Source organism: Amblyomma mixtum, chromosome 7, assembly GCF_055824585.1.
Source record: "Amblyomma mixtum isolate Tamu chromosome 7, ASM5582458v1, whole genome shotgun sequence".
In the NCBI taxonomy this organism is placed as follows: domain Eukaryota; kingdom Metazoa; phylum Arthropoda; class Arachnida; order Ixodida; family Ixodidae; genus Amblyomma; species Amblyomma mixtum.
Window position 1 is genome coordinate 44,275,902 of NC_143018.1, and position 16,018 is coordinate 44,291,919.

At 51.0% G+C, this 16,018-nt stretch overlaps 1 protein-coding gene and 1 pseudogene across 2 annotated transcripts in view; both read right to left on the reverse strand.

Annotated features, from left to right (window-relative positions):
* LOC149335841 (neuroglian-like) overlaps positions 1-16,018 on the reverse strand; it is a 29,187-nt gene extending 13,169 nt beyond the window's left edge. Inside the window, exons 1-2 of the mRNA XM_089554022.1 lie at positions 15,874-16,018; positions 13,172-14,455 (exon numbers count right to left, since the gene is read on the reverse strand). Coding sequence (XP_089410148.1) covers positions 13,172-14,453 — 1,282 coding nt within the window. The 5' untranslated portion in view covers positions 14,454-14,455; positions 15,874-16,018. The remainder of the gene's footprint in view (positions 1-13,171; positions 14,456-15,873) is intronic.
* Positions 7,638-10,765, reverse strand: LOC149335842 (neuroglian pseudogene; annotated as a pseudogene). Its single transcript, XR_016284113.1, has 2 exons — positions 10,607-10,765; positions 7,638-9,035 (listed from the first exon to the last, which is right to left on the reverse strand). The product of XR_016284113.1 is annotated as a neuroglian pseudogene (transcript).

Sequence of the window (16,018 nt, forward strand, 5' to 3'; positions counted from 1 at the left end):
ACGAGGAAACGAAAAACGTGGGCAGCTAGAACAGTGAAAATTCAGTGGAGAGTGAGAATGTTCCCAGCTCGTTTAATGAGCAAGCCACATGACAGTCGGCTCAGTCTTGCTAACATGTAGTCCTAAATGCAAAGAAAAAATTGTACTTTTAAAAGTCTGTCATCAACCCGTTGCACAGATCCTCAGTGTCGATGTTATGGTTTTGACTTCTCTCCGAAGTGTGCGTCCACCGTTTACCGCTCGCGCCATTCAATGCACGCTCCACTCAACATTTTCTTCCTGTGCTACCGTTTTGTCGTTTTACACAGTCCAACAACGAAACAACGAAACAATGACTAACACTTACGCGAGGCCGTCACCATCCGCAAACATCGGCGAGTTTATCGTGAAATTTAAGAACAAATGCATCTACGTATATGGGTTGCGCCCAGAAGTAGTTCTCTGTAGCGCAGCGCCGCATTACATAAACTGAAGCACCCCCTAGAGACAGTGAAAGTCGCCAATACGAGGGGGTACCCAAAAGAAACCGGACTTATTTTTGTTTGAACTTATTTGTTCACATTTTAAGCACAGACCTTCAATCTCCTTCGAAGTATTCCCCACTTGCAAAGATACCCTTGTCGAATCTTTCATTTCATTTTTCAGAACATTGTTTAAATTCATCTTTTGTTATGCTTGACAGTGCCTCCGTCGTTTTTTTCTTCACCTCAGCAACATCAGCGAAACGCTTTCCATTCACCTATTTTTTCTTTCTAGGAAACAAAGAAAGTAGCACGGGGCAAGGTCGGGAGAGTATCAGGGTTGAGGAATAGGGGTCGTGCCATTTTTGGTCCAAAATTGTCGTAGAGACAGGGCTGTGTGAGCAGGGGCATTGCCATGATGGAAAAACCAGTCACCCGACCGCCACAAATCTGGCCGCTTCCACCGCACACTGTTGCCCAATCTTTTCAAAACATCCAAGTAGAAAGCCTGGCTAACTGTCTGACCCTGCGGAACAAATTCTCAATGGACGACCCCTCTCAGGCCGAAAAAACAAATCACCATTGTTTTGAGGTTTGGTTTCACCTGACGAGCTTTCTTGAGGCGAGGTGAATTTGAAGTTTTCCATTGGCATGATTGTTGCTTTGATTCAGGATTCGATTCAGGAACACTTGAGTTGTCCCCATAGCATCGTCCTTGTAGGTCTTTCATAATATTGTCACGTAGCAGTTGGTACAGGTAGCGCCGCGTCCAGACGGCAGAGGAACGCCAACACCGAGATGATGCCAGCGCACACCGAGACGGCCAGGATGGAACGTCGAGCTTCGTCTTATTCAGCAGCGAACCGCGTGGCGCACGAGCTGCGTGCCGAACAGCCGCCGAGCGGCTATTGTTGTAGACGCGGCATTACCCTCCCTCTCGGAAAGAGCATCGGCCCGATGCTTTAACAAGAAAATAGGGAGAAAGAAACAAAAAAAAACAGAGTAACGCACAGCACGTAGTCACTGAATGTCTCGCGAAAAATAGGGCTTCATCCGCACTATATGAACAATCTCTGGTCTCTGCTGACGGCGAGTAGTCCGGGAAGCCCCGTCAGGGAGGACTTCATAGGTTACGTCGCTTAGCTGACGGAGAACTCGGTAGGGGCCGAAATACTGCTTGAGCAGTTTTTCGGAAAGGCCACGGCGTCGAATGGGGGTCCATACCCACACTTTGTCGTCCGGGGCGAACGTCATCAGTCTGTGGCGGCGGTTGTAACGTCGGGCGTCACGGTCTTGTTGGTTCAGGATGCGCACTCTTGCAAGTTGTCGAGCTTCTTCTGCGCGAAGCGTGAACTCCTCGGCGCCAACGTCGGGGTCGCGGCCATCATGGGGCAGCATTGCTTCCAACATTGTCGACACTTCGCGGCCGTACAACAGACAGAAGGGCGTCCTCCGCGTGGTTTCCTGTTGAGCCGTGTTATACGCGAAAGTAATATATGGCAGGATATTGTCCCAAGATCGATGCTCAACGTCAACATACATGGACAGCATGTCGACGAGAGTTTTGTTGAGGCGCTCGGTCAGGCCATTCGTCTGGGGATGGTAGGCGGTTGTCTTCCTGTGAGTAGTGCCACTCAGCCGCATGAGGGATTCCAAGAGTTTGGCAGTGAAAGCGGTGCCTCTATCCGTGATAATTAGTGCTGGAACGCCATGCCGGAGGACGATGCGTTCCACGAAAAATTTCGCAGCCTCGGCTGCTGTGCCGCGCTGGAGGGCCTTGGTTTCAGCGTAGCGCGTAAGGTAATCAGTAGCGACGATAATCCACCGGTTTCCCGAAGATGAAGTTGGAAAAGGGCCGAGAAGGTACATGCCAACTTGCTCAAACGGGAGTCTGGGCACTTGAACGGGATGTAAAAGTCCAGCTGGCTTGACAGGGGGTGTTTTTCGTCGTTGACAATTACGGCACGTGCGCACATAGTGTCGTACAGTCGCCGCAAGCTTAGGCCAGTAATAGCTCTTTTTGATCCGAGCCAGAGTGCGGGCGTAGCCGAGGTGACCTGCGGTGGGCTCGTCGTGACACGCCTGCAAGATTTCTTCACGGAGATTCGCTGGAACGACGAGGAGGTAGTCGCTTCCGGTTGGAGAAAAGTTGGCTTTGTACAGCACGTTGTTGCGCAGACAAAAGGAGGACTGGGTTCTTGCGAAGGGCTGGGGAACCTCCTCGTTACGTGCTTCCAGGAAGTCGATGAGAGGTTTCAGCGCCGGGTCCTCACGTTGCTGACTGGAAATAGTCGCTGCGTCTACGGCTGCGATGAGAGAAAAGTCCGGTTCGTCGTCGTCGCGCGCAGCCTCGACTGGATATCTGGACAAGCAGTCCGCATCGTTGTGCTGGCGCCCTGATTTATAGACGATGGACATGTCAAACTCCTGAAGGCGTAAGCTCCAACGCGCAAGGCGGCCAGAGGGATCCCGTAAGTTCGTCAACCAGCAGAGAGAGTGGTGGTCGGTTACAACTTGAAAATGTCGGCCGTACAGGTAAGGTGGAAATTTTGTCACAGCCCATACCACGGCAAGGCATTCTTTTTCGGTCGTGGAATAATTAGATTCGGCACGAGACAGAGTGCGGCTGGCGTATGCTATTACGCGCTCAGCGCCGTCCTGCCACTGGACGAGTACAGCACCGAGACCCACGTTGCTGGCATCTGTGTGGACGAGAGTCTCCGCACGAGAATCGAAATGACCAAGGACAGGCGTGGTTTGCAAGCGTCGCCGTAATTCATCAAATGCCTGCTGCTGCTGTTCTGTCCACGTGAATGGGACGTCCTCTCTTGTAAGATGCGTCAACGGTGCAGCAAGTCGGGAAAAGTTGGCAATGAACCGCCGGTAATACGCGCAAAGGCCCAAAAAACGCCGGACCGTTTTCTTGTCCGAAGGAGTGCGAAAGTTGGCGACGGCAGCTGTTTTAGCAGGATCCGGCCGGACTCCACGATGGCTGACGACATGGCCCAGGAAAAGGAGCTCCTCATAACCAAAGTGGCATTTCTCGGGCTTCAACGTCAGGCCGGCAGATCGTATAGCCTGTAGCACGGTCAAGAGGCGCTGGAGGTGTTCTTCGAACGTTGGCGAAAATACAACAACGTCGTCCAGGTATACCAAGCACGTCTGCCATTTCAGGCCCGACAAAACAGCGTCCATCATTCTCTGAAATGTTGCTGGAGCTGAACACAAACCGAAAGGAAGGACCTTGAACTCATAAAGGCCATCCGGCGTCACGAACGCTGTCTTCTCGCGATCCCGCTCGTCAACTTCGATCTGCCAGTAACCACTTTTTAAGTCCAGCGAAGAAAAGCAGCGCGCGTGCCGCAACCGGTCAAGAGAGTCGTCAATGCGTGGTAACGGGTAGACGTCTTTCTTGGTAACCTGGTTAAGCTTCCGGTAGTCAACGCAAAATCGCAGACTACCATCCTTCTTCTTAACCAAAACCACAGGCGAAGCCCACGGGCTCCTCGACGGCTGAATAACACCATCCTGCAGCATCTCTTTGACTTGTTCAGCTATGGCTTCACGCTCCCGCAGTGAGACACGGTATGGGTTTTGCCGAATTGGTCGGGTACTGCAGTCCGTAATGATGCGGTGCTTAGCGAGAGGCGTCTGTTTGACTGCCGACGTAGACGAGAAACAGTCTTGGAACTGATGCAGTAGGCCGACTAGGCTCTCCCTATCGGCTGGGGGTAAGCCTGGGTTCACGTCGAGGATCAGCTGAGGTGTGCAAGAATTGGACGTTTCGCTCTGGAGGGCAAGGCAGTCGTTAATTTCGGCGATGCCCTCGAAGTATGCGACCGCAGTGCCCTTGGCGATGTGTTGCCGTTCGGTCCCGAAATTCGTTAGAAGGACATCTGCCAGGCCGTTCCGTAGCGTGACGATACCTCTGGCGACGCAGACCCCATGAGAGAGTACAAGCGCAGTGTTCTGTTCTGCTACGCCGTCAGCACTGCACAGGTCGTCACAAATGACGGTAACGAGGGCACAGGATCGCGGAGGGACGGTCACATCGGCGTCGATTATGCGTAGGGCCACTCTGCGTGGTTCGGTGTCGGCTGGAATCGTTCCAGGGGTCGAAAATGTTACCAGACGATCAGGAAGGTTTATGATGGCACCATGCTCACGCAAGAAGTCCATTCCGAGGATCAGGTTTTTGCAGCAGTGCGGCAGAACAACAAAAGTGCCAACAAAAGCAGAATTGGCAATGGTGACTCGAGCAGTGCATCTTCCGACAGGCGTCATGAGGTGACCCCCAGCAGTACGAATTTGAGGTCCATCCCAGGCTGTCTTTACCTTGCTGAGGCGATCCGCGAGGTGCTTGCTTATGATCGAAAAGTCCGCGCCTGTATCGACTAAAGCAGTCACTGGGTGCCCGTCAACGTGAATGCGGAGGTCGGCGCTAACTGCATCGGTGTCAGGGAAACTCGGGTTCACAGAATCGTGCTGCGGCGGCATCGGGATCTGGGCATCGCGCTCCGGCGGCGTTCGGGGGTCTTCGTTATATCCGCTGTCAGCAACCTTCCCCCCTGAGGTCGCCGCTTTCAGTTTCCCCGGCGCGGGCTTGGAGACCGGCCCCGCAGTCCATCTGAGAAAGCCTGGCGGCTGGGCGATGTGACGCGTGCGGGAGACGGAGATCGGGGTCGGCGGTTAGATGTGGTGTCATGGGCAGCAAGGTACTCCTCTATTTCTTGGGGTCGCTCACCGAAACGGGGACAAGGAGCGTCACGTGGGAAACCCCGGAGGCCGATTTCACGGTATGGGCAACGGCGATACAGGTGGCCGGCTTCCCCGCAATGGTAACAGAGCGGCTGCTGATCAGAAGTGCGCCATACAGCCGCCTTCCGGGCCGGTGGACGCATGGCAGGTCCTCGCTGAGGCCGCTGGTAGAATGACGGTGGCGGAGCGGTTGGCGGCGGCGGGTGGTACGGCAAGCGTTGCACAGGTGGCAACTCGGAACGGAGAGCCGCGGCGTAGCTCATGGGGCGTGGCTCCGGCATGACTGGAGGAGGCGGTGAAAATGCTTGACGAATCTCGTCGCGCACAACCTCGGTAAGAGCCGCAGCCGTCGGGTCAGACGAGGCAAGGGTCAGTTTCTGCAGCTCTTCACGGACCACAGCGCGTATGAGCTCGCGCAGCGACGCATTGTCGCTGGACACGCTCAAAGAAGCCGCACTGGCGCTTGGCTCACCGCACAAGGAGTCATTTCGGCGGCAGCGTTGATGCAAGGCCCGCTCAATGGCGGTCGCCTCTTTGATGAAGTCGGCTACCGTCTGCGGGGGATTCCGGACCCAACCAGCGAAGAGTTGGTCCTTCACACCTTGCATCAGGTGGCGGAGCTTCGCCCAGCACCTCCACCAGTGTCACGTAGCAGTTGGTACAGGTAGCGCCGCGTCCAGACGGCAGAGGAACGCCAACACCGAGATGATGCCAGCGCACACCGAGACGGCCAGGATGGAACGTCGAGCTTCGTCTTCTTCAGCAGCGAACCGCGTGGCGCACGAGCTGCGTGCCGAACAGCCGCCGAGCGGCTATTGTTGTAGACGCGGCAATATTTCAAGAGTTTCCATTCAACTTTTTCCGAGCAAAAATCAGAATTTCACCGGCGCACGCTGTTCACGAAAATCAGCCATTGCAAAAACGACATTCACACAAAACGGTCGTCACTCTAAAACTCTGCCTAAACTAGTCTGACCTCCTTCAACGATGGCACTCGGCTAACTGACTCTGGAATGTTCGTTCTATGCGCTCCTAGTGGCAAAACGCGTTACCACAAAAGCTTTGCCGACCAAAAAATTTAGACCGGTTTCTTTTGGGTACCCCCTCGTATGTACTGTCAGGTGCTAAAAAAAAATACTTATCTTTTTTCTGTTACAAGTTTGGCAACATCAGGTTCCTTCAAATACGAAAAATTTAACCCTTTCTCAGATGCCCTTTGTTTCGCACAAAAGTTTTGTAGAAATTGAGGCCTCGTGATATAGGAACTTGCAAAATAATATATTTACAACAATTTCCAATCTCAAACATTTTCTAGCGGGTCCCTAAAAAACCCAGTCAAATATGTCCGCTGAGCGTGAGTCATAACTGTCCACTGAAAATGCATACAAATATGACCCCGAGCACCATTTAAAGCAACATGAAAAATATATTTACTGGAAATCGTTTGGTTTATGGGTTCTGACGTCCCAAGGAGACTCGGGCTATGAGGGACGCCGTAGTGAAGGGCTCCGGAAACTTCAGCCAACTGGAGTTCTTTAACGTGCACTGACATCGCACAGTACACGGGCCTCTAGAATTTCGCCTCCCTCGAAATTCGATTGCCGCGGCCGGGATTGAACCCGCGTCCTTCGGGTCAGCAGACCAGCGCCGTAACGACCGAGCCACCGCGGCGGCATTTATTGTAAATGAAGCGCAATGTTCGCTCCTCTTGAATCTGTACGCCACTGCACGTTGAAAGCATTTGTTTCCTTTCGGGAGGTTGTATACCACCATGTATACCACTGAATACAAAATGGGACGCGGCATGTTTCACGCTTGTAGTTGGTCCGCGCCTCCTTCCAAGTGGTGGAACACCAGCGCCCCCTTTTTCTTGACCAGTTGCCCGGGAGGTGGTGTTCAGCCCATAGGCAGCCCTCCATTCCTGTTCTTCGTGAATACTTGAACTATCTTTGACTGCTTAAGTTTATTCCTATTCCTATTTATTCATTGCTGGTGACCCAGCAGCAATCGAAACCAAAAGTAGTTTGTCTACTGGAGCTCCTCGATTCATGTTTAAGCCTAGTAAGTGAGCACAGGTGAACATACAGCGTTTATTATTTTTTACAATAACCTAGATGCATTAGTGTCGAAACCGTGAGATGAAGAAACTTACCCGGCATCTTTCACAAGGAGCAGAGCTGACTACGTCCACGCAATAACTTGAACGCGCCAGACATCGAGCAGCGCAAGCTAAACTGCTCGTTATTCAGCTGCCATCCAGTGAGAAACCTTGAAACTCTAAATTAGATTTTATTTTCATTTCCTAGGTGGTAGAACTATAAAAACTGGGAGTGTAACCTGTGCTTGTCGTCAGGCGCTCATAGGAAACCGAAAATTGGATTAAATTTGACCCCTGCGCCACAAATTGTTTGAAACGGATTTCGGGCTTGCTGAAAAGACAGTTTTATTATGACAACCGTATGATCACGCTTTACTTTTCCGATAGGCAAAGGTAGCGAGAGGGAAAAAACAAAACAAAAACTCGTCAAGCACTGGTCACATTGACGTAGAAGTCCCGAAGGGTGTATCCATGAGGGTTGGAGGCGTTGCACTGGAAGACAGCTGCGTCGCTCATGGTCAGTGATTCGATGATGAGCACGGACCTTTCGACCTTGCGTCGCGGGTTAGGCTCCGCCCTCTCGATAGGCACACCGTTGACCAACCACTGCAATTGAGGCTGGGGTACACCCGCGGCGGCGCACTCAAACCGCACGCTTTCCCCTTCGGCAGCGACTGTGTTGTTTGGCGCGCGCAGCCAGTAGGGTGCTGCTGCCACCTTGACGTGCACTGTATGGGTCTGGTCAGCTCCCACCCCGTTGCTAGCGTGACACTCGTACGTGCCTTCGTCCTCGAAGTTCACCGACTTGATCTCCAGCGTCTTGTTGGCATTGTCATACGCGAAGCGTTCGGTTGGTGTAAGACCCTCAGTTCCCCGCTTGCTCCAGGTGATCTGTGGCTGTGGCGTACCGCCGTAGATGCAGTATAGCTTGAGCTTTTGACCTCGAAGGGCTGTGAGGTTCGGTGACGACACGTACTGCTGGACAGGAGCAACTTGAGCATTTTCTGCACCTGGCACTGACTCTACTTCAAGCCGAACCTTGTTGACAAATTTGTACTCGTTCCGGGATACCGATGCCGCTGTGCAAGCATAAACGGCATCGGAGAGCTGGTCGTCCCGCTCAAGCCATGAGAAGTGTAGCCTACCCTCTGGATCGACCGTGATCCTCGCAGAAATAACATGACGCAGCGCTCCATTCGCTTGGAGAATGACCCAGAAAAGTCTGGGTCCCGGGTATCCTCCTACGGGCCGCTCACACTCCAGGGACAGCGGAGTACCCTCTTTGGCACGTACCAGTTTAGTCGGAACATCAAGGACCTTGCCTATGTCGGCCTTGCGTACCTGGACGGTGACGGACACGGCCGTGCCGGACGGGTTTGTCGCCTCGCACTGGTACATCCCTTCGTCCTCGTCGCGCGGCTTGATGAAGGTTAGCGAGCCACTGTGGGGTGTCTGAAGAATGCGGTCGGCAAGTCGGGTATGATCAAACTCCTCGCCGTTTTTTGTCCACTTTTAGCTGGGCTCGGGGTTTCCCTCGGCCTCGCACTCCAAGACGAAGGGTCTGTCCGGCTCATCGTTTGAGCCAGACACCGTGTATCGCTTTTCGTGCCCTGGTTGCTTCACCAGGATGGGCGGCGAGGCCACCTGAGTGGTGCCGGTCACCGCCACTGCAGAAAGCAGCAGGACCGCCAGTGGTTGCACTGGTACAAACTTCATTCCTGCGTGTCACATTCACATTCGTATGTATTTTTTATATTGTCTCGAGCAGAAAGCTAGGGGCATGGAAGTTTGGCGGTGGTGTATAAGTGTCAATGGCATTCATTTGGTGAGAGAGGCGAAGTGCAAACCCGCCAATGTACTGAGAATTTCGGTGTACGTTAAAGAACAGTGTATGAAGAGACTGTTAACCCAGAGCCGTTCATTATATGGCAGCATGTTGTATCCGCAAGTAAAATCTCACAAACGGATGAACCAAACCATCTCCGGCGCTGCAGAATTAAAGATCACGTTTCGGTCTGGTTATAAAACAATCACTGCGGAGAAACTAGGTCATACTTGCAACAGTTGGGTTCTTTCCAAAGAAAGGCGTTGAAAACTCTACACGCAACACGATGAGGCTCGAGCGATTGGGTTTTCCTGTATTCCTCTCTATTTTCGCTAGCTCTGAGTTTAAATGTGTCACGTGTAACTGCGATATTATCACAACACTATACAGACGAGTATGGATAAGGGTGACGCTTTCTTACGACTACGACGACAGAATTTTCGTTGATCCCACTAGAAGGCCATTGAACCAGTCAAAACACCACGCCGGTTCCAGAAACCGAGCTTTGGGTGATTTAAACTTGAACTGTGCTCCATCGCGCCGTATAGTCGCATCGATAGCGCGTGCTTGATAGTTGTTAGGAAGCTTCGCGATGCTAAACAGTGTATTCAGTTTCCTCGCTATCGAACTGGCCACAATAACAGGCGGGAAGCTCTATAGGCGGCCTTGCCGTCGGCTTGGCGTCGTACGCTTGATCTTCGCAGTTCCCGAGGTCTCCAACGTAAGCCAGTCGAGGAGCGTTCTTCTGCCCGACCCTTCACTAACGTGCTGCTCGTTAACCAAGGACGATTTTCGCCTCGTTTTGCTGTAGAGATGGTAGCTAGTGTACCATAGTGTACCACATAGCTTTGAACAAGATGAGGCCTATCTGTCGCGCCGAAAGCCACAACTAACGGTCACGATTGCTGGTAACCTTCTTATTCACTGTGGCTCTGTGTGGCCGAATTCCTACAGCAGCCAAGCAGAACAGGTACCCGGTCCAATATTGGAAACGTATAGGCAAATGCCGATACTACGAAGGGCCAGAGTAAAGCCATCCATTTGTAATATTTGGTCGATTACTTGTACTGCTTTGGTAGAGGCGCATTTCAGGGGCTAACATTGCGACGCGTAGGCGTTTAGTCATTTCCCATTTGTAAACATGCTTTTTTTTTTTGCGGGGCTGAGAAAATTGACCACGCTAAATCTCCTTTCAACAAAAAATTCTTAAATAGATATTTTTCAGCCCCGATTTTAAAACTTTTGCTCTAAATGTTAGGGACAAAAAGGTTGCTAATCTATTTTCATTAATTCGCAATTTAGGCACGTTAAAAATATTCTGGCCTTGTAAAGATCGCTGTCTGCAACCTTTAAGTAGTCGAATATATCTACAGCGCGCCTTTTATTTTTTCTCCAAAACAAAGTTCTGGTTTGCATAAACACTGAATATATTACACAGATAAGCAAAAACGAGTATTTTCTTACTTGCCAAGCTGCTACCACGGGAAGAGATGCAACGGCCGGGCCTGGTCTGGCTTGCCACATTCACGCCGTCTCTATAGCTCCTCCGTTGCCTTCACCGACGAAAGACTCAACCATACCATTTTTTAATTTTCTTTGTGTGTGTCTGCTGAGTGGGAAGAGAAACATATGGGAGCTCACTGGCTCGTAATGGAACACCTCTCGTGCGTTCCTTCCTCCTTTTGCGGTGACTGCACTGGCGGCGCTGCGTGCAAACCTCTGCGGAAAGACCGACACGAGGCGAGTGGCCTTGCGGAGCGATAAAATTATACGCTTCGAAAAAAGACAGAGATACTCGAGTGATATGAGAGGGTGTCCCGGTCCATGCAGCTGCATCATTGCAGCAAGAAAAACTTAGTTGGGGCGACGAAGTATAAACACGTGTGCCATTCACGCTGCTATAAACGCGTCCTTGCCTTCTTCGCAAGTTAAGTATCGGAGCACGTGCGAAAGGCGTGGTTTGGCTTGGCTGGCACAACATTCAGCTTCTAAAGGCTTCGTGCTGTGGATTAAGCCTCGCGCTTTGACTTTTCGCTGTGTGTTTCTCGGCGAAGCCGGGCAGCTGGACGTTGTGTCGCGCTAATAAATACATAGTAGAAGAAAAGAGATATTTTTTTTTTCTTTCAAATACTGATGAAGGGCAAGCAGCAAAAAATCGGTTTTGGAGACGTGCCACGGGACAATCGACGGCCGCAAAACGCTTACAGGAATTGCGTCGTCGAATATACTGCTGCAAGCAAGTAGTTTTTGCCGAGTATACTTGTGTCCGCATGCTTTTTTTGTTTGAACAAGCACGCAGATTGTTTTATCTTCCGCCCCAATGAATCGTACTGGAATGATGGCCGATCGCGCGCTGAAAGCACCAGGTGCCATGTGATCTCGCTGCTATGAGAACACCTTGCTAGGCAGTTAGTTTTTTTCAGTGCAATAGATCGTGTTCGAGGAGCTGGCATACGTCAGGAGACGACTCGCAAGAACATGGCAGTAACAGGGTTGCTCAAGTACATCCTCATTCCAACACATAATTGAAACTCACCATATTCCTGAGCTGCAGTGTCCGCGCTGAAAAGCACTTTTGCTTGCCTCATTTAAGCGAACTCATACATATTGCTCGAATATTAGGCGATTTAGCATGTAGCGTGTCTTACCCGCAACTTAGTGCATAGCTTTGATGGAATGCCTTGTTATCCTGACCAGATTCGGTGAAGAACAAGCGGTAAAGAGGCAGACGCATTATTACAGCAATCGACATAGGTGTCGCCAATGGCAGCGCCACCTTGATTCGTATCGGCGGCGCCGCACAGTGCAAGAGCAGAATCCCGTGACTGCAAAACTGGCCTATTCGAGCCACGTATGCCGTCTTTGTTATTTTGCTTTGAGGTGTTAACTTTATTTCATTTTTTCTCCTTTTTTCTTCAAAGTCTACAATATTTAATTGCTTCAAAACAGTTTCAGATTGTTTGTGAGCCCTTTCGCTAGTTCGCTTATGGGCAATATGAAACGGATTAACGGACATGTGCTGCACCGACCATGCTTTGCAAATTGTACGCCACAACCAATTTTAGTTCCAATGAAAATGTTTTCATCATCATCATATGCGTCGCGGGGGGCCTCGAAGAGAAAGATGAGAAGGAGGAAAAAGTAGACGAAATGGATGCTGACCTCGACTACCTATTCACAACTATTACTTGTTTCACAACTATTTGACTTTACAAAGCACCTTGGCTAATCCCTCATTGCGGGCATGTGCCACTCCAACAGTGGACAACAATAACAACTTCGATAACCTGAATAACAACCTTCACGGGCGAGAACCTTGGAAAGTTGTTGCCCCGCACCCCTTGGTGTCCAGGAATTCATATTATCAGTGCTCTTTTGGAGTTTCTATCCATGAGGATCTAAGCGGCCTTCTCACGACCCGGCCCTTGATGTAGTTTCTGCATACGGTTTGTGAGTCTGCGATCACAACTGCCTGAGGATACGGTAGTATTATTGCTGCGGACACCGTCGCATAATGATCATAACTGTGACACGTCACTCTATACCTTTGCTGGTATCCTACAGAACTACATGCTATAACGATGAGAACTTCCTAAATCGTAGAGAAAATTAAGAAAAAACGAAGAAATAAAATTTAAAAGAGTAAAAATCAACTCCTTTTACACTCCCAATTCAGTACACATCTGGTAAACAGATCTTCACAGGCCAGATTGACGACACTGCAAATCTCTACCACATTGTTATGGGCCTGCCAGAAAAAAAAGTCTATATCACCATATACAAGGGCTTCTGTGGGAGCTGCACTCCTAAAACACATATACGTCATTTCATATACTCACAGCGCTTCTCCCGTCTCCTTTACGAGTGCAGCATCGTGAGGCCCTACAAGTACTTAAATTCCAAAGCACTTTTTAGGCTCGCCGACAAAATAGACAGTTTTATTTTGCCATCCGTTTCATTACGCTTTACTTTCTGTGACGGGCAAACGTAGCTAGTGGGCAGTACCATAAAACAGAACTCGTCAAGCACCGACTACATTGACGTAGAAGTCCCGAAAGGCGTATCCATGAGGGTTGGTGGCGTTGCACTGGAAGACAGCTGTGTCGCTCATGGTCAATGATTCGATTATGAGTACGGACCCTTCGACCTTGCGTCGCGGGTTAGCCTCCGCCCTCTCGATGGGCACACCGTTGACCAACCACTGCAATTGAGGCTCGGGTACACCCGCGGCGGCGCACTCAAACCCGACGGTTTCCCCTTCGGCAGCGACTGTGTTGTTTGGCGCGCGCAGCCAGTAGGGTGCTGCTTCCACCTTGACGTGCACTGTATGGGTCTGGTCAGCTCCCACCCCGTTGCTAGCGTGACACTCATACGTTCCTTCGTCCTCGAAGTTCACCGACTTGATCTCCAGCGTCTTGTTGGCATTGTCATACGCGAAGCGTTCGGTTGGTGTAAGACCCTCAGTTCCCCGCTTGCTCCAGGTGATCTGTGGCTGTGGCATACCACCGTAGATGCAGTACAGCCTGAGGGTCTGACCTCGAAGGGCCGTAAGGTTCGGGGACGACGCGTATTGCTGGACTGGTGGAAGTTCCGGATTTCCTGTACTTGGCACTGACTGTACTTCCAGTTCGACCTTGGTGACAATTTCGTACTCACTCAGAAATTCCGATCCCGCAACGCAAGCGTACACGGAATCCGGGACTTGGTCGCTGAGCTCGACGTGCGAGAAGTGCAGTCTACCCTCTGGATCAACCGTGATCCTCGAAGGGTGGACCTTACGCAGCCCTCCATTCTCGTGCAGGATGCCCCATAAAAGTGTAGGGGCTGGGTATCCTCCCACGGGGGACTCACACTCCAGGGACAGCGGGGAACCCTCCGTGGCACGGACCACGTTAGTCACATTACCGGCGACGTCGCCCTTCTCGGCCTTGCGCACCCAGACGGCGTTGGACACGGACGTGCCGTACTTGTTTGTCGCCTTACACTGATACAGCCCTGCGTCCTCGTCTCTAGGCTTGATGAAGCTGAGGGAGCCGCTGTGTGGCTTCTGTTGCACAAGGTCTCCAAGGAGGGTGGGGTTAAACTCCCCGCCATTCTTTGTCCACTTGTATATGGGTTCGGGGTTTCCCTCGGCCTCGCACTCCAGCTCGAACGGTCTGTCCCACTCGTGGCGTGAGCGAGACACCGTGTACAGCATTTCTTGCGGCGGTTGCTTTACCATGGTTGGCGGCGAGGGGGTCTCAGTGCTGCCGACCAACGTCGCTGCAGCAAGCAGCAGTAGAGTCAGCGGCTGCTCTGGTCCAACCTTCATTCCTGCGTTGCAGAACACCATTCGTATCGGCTTTTGTCGCGTAAAAAAAACTCAGGTCACGAAATACCCGCTGCGGTGAATAAGTGTTTAAGGTGTTTCTTCGCTGACCAGGATCAACGGGCGCGTCAAAAAAATTTTGATTGAGGTCAAGTCACAAAACTTCTTTGTACTGGGAATTTCGCGCACTTTAAAGAACCCTGCACGCAGCCGAATTCATTACGGAGACATTTACTACACTCTTCGTGCCTCATAATAGTCATCGCCTTGGCACGTAAATGCTCATTAGCTGATTAATCCAATCGGTTCCATTCCCTATTGGGTCGCACTGCGTACCTAAGAAGTCTGCGTCAAGATTCCGTCTCTAAAGAAGCGTTGTTTCCAGACGAGCCCGAAACCGAGCCCATACCCCCAGAGCTCACTCGTCTATGCTGGGCGATTCAGTTGTCCTCTCTTATCATTAAGGAAGGTACACCTTTGAGCCAGGTGAACACACATGTCGAAGGAAGGGTAGCGTGACTTTAGACAGGTCGCAAGAACAGTTGCAGACAGCGCGAGCTATCGTCCCTTCTGAATTCTGTTGTTCCGTCCTGTCCAAAGTAGTGGTTCTGTTCCTCCAACATCCACGACTGCGGAGGACAGCGCGGACACTGCATTCCTTCCTCACGTTTGAAACCTGTGGCCGCGTTCAAATACACTGGCCACTTCCTGAAACCAGGCTCAAACGAAACGAACTTCTCGCGATGATCTTTAAGCCGTCTCTTTGATCGGCCGCCTGACACATTTTAAGGGGTTAACATCGTTAGGAGGGAGTACGTAGGTACAGGCAAATCACACTTAGAGGGAACACGGCTCCGCGTGGCCACGCAGCTGCGGAGTGCCATCGAATCTAATCCATTCATGACTCAATACAGAGTGCAGCATGAGAAGAGGAACCTCGATGTGGTGCTTCGTGTCATCTGCCCTATTGCACGGGTTTGCCACCGGCTTGGTCGCAATAGCGCTCTGTGTGTGGGCAGCCACGCGGAGCCATGTTCCCTCTAAGTTTTATTGACCCTATACATGGAAGTTTTTTATATTTCGCGGCATTTATTCTAAGCTCTAGAAAAAGCGACCACGTTAAACACTCTTGAGAAAAAAAACTAAAATACGCATTTTTCAACACCGCTTCCACACCTTTTAGATTAGAGGTTTTGGCCAAAGTTCGCAATGAAAACTCAAATTATACGTATTAGCTTATTAGCAAATTAGGCACACTGAAAGCTACCTCGATATTGTCAAGACGGCAACCTATATCCCTAGATTATAGTTGCTATTTCTTAGAGCGTGCTGATTTTATTTCATGCTTTAGGCCTTACTTTAGCTGAAACACTCTGTATATAGCATGCATCAAAGGCACCGGAAGCGAGAGTTGCTTTCTTACTGTTAAGCTTTTCCCGCAGCGATGGAAGGAGCGAAGCCTGGCCTGGTCTGATGCCCTCGGCTGTCAGCGACTCAAGACGTTGTGCTCTCTTGCCTCGTGGCGTTGAATATCAAGTGGTTTGAGGGCAAGGGAAACGGATGAGGCT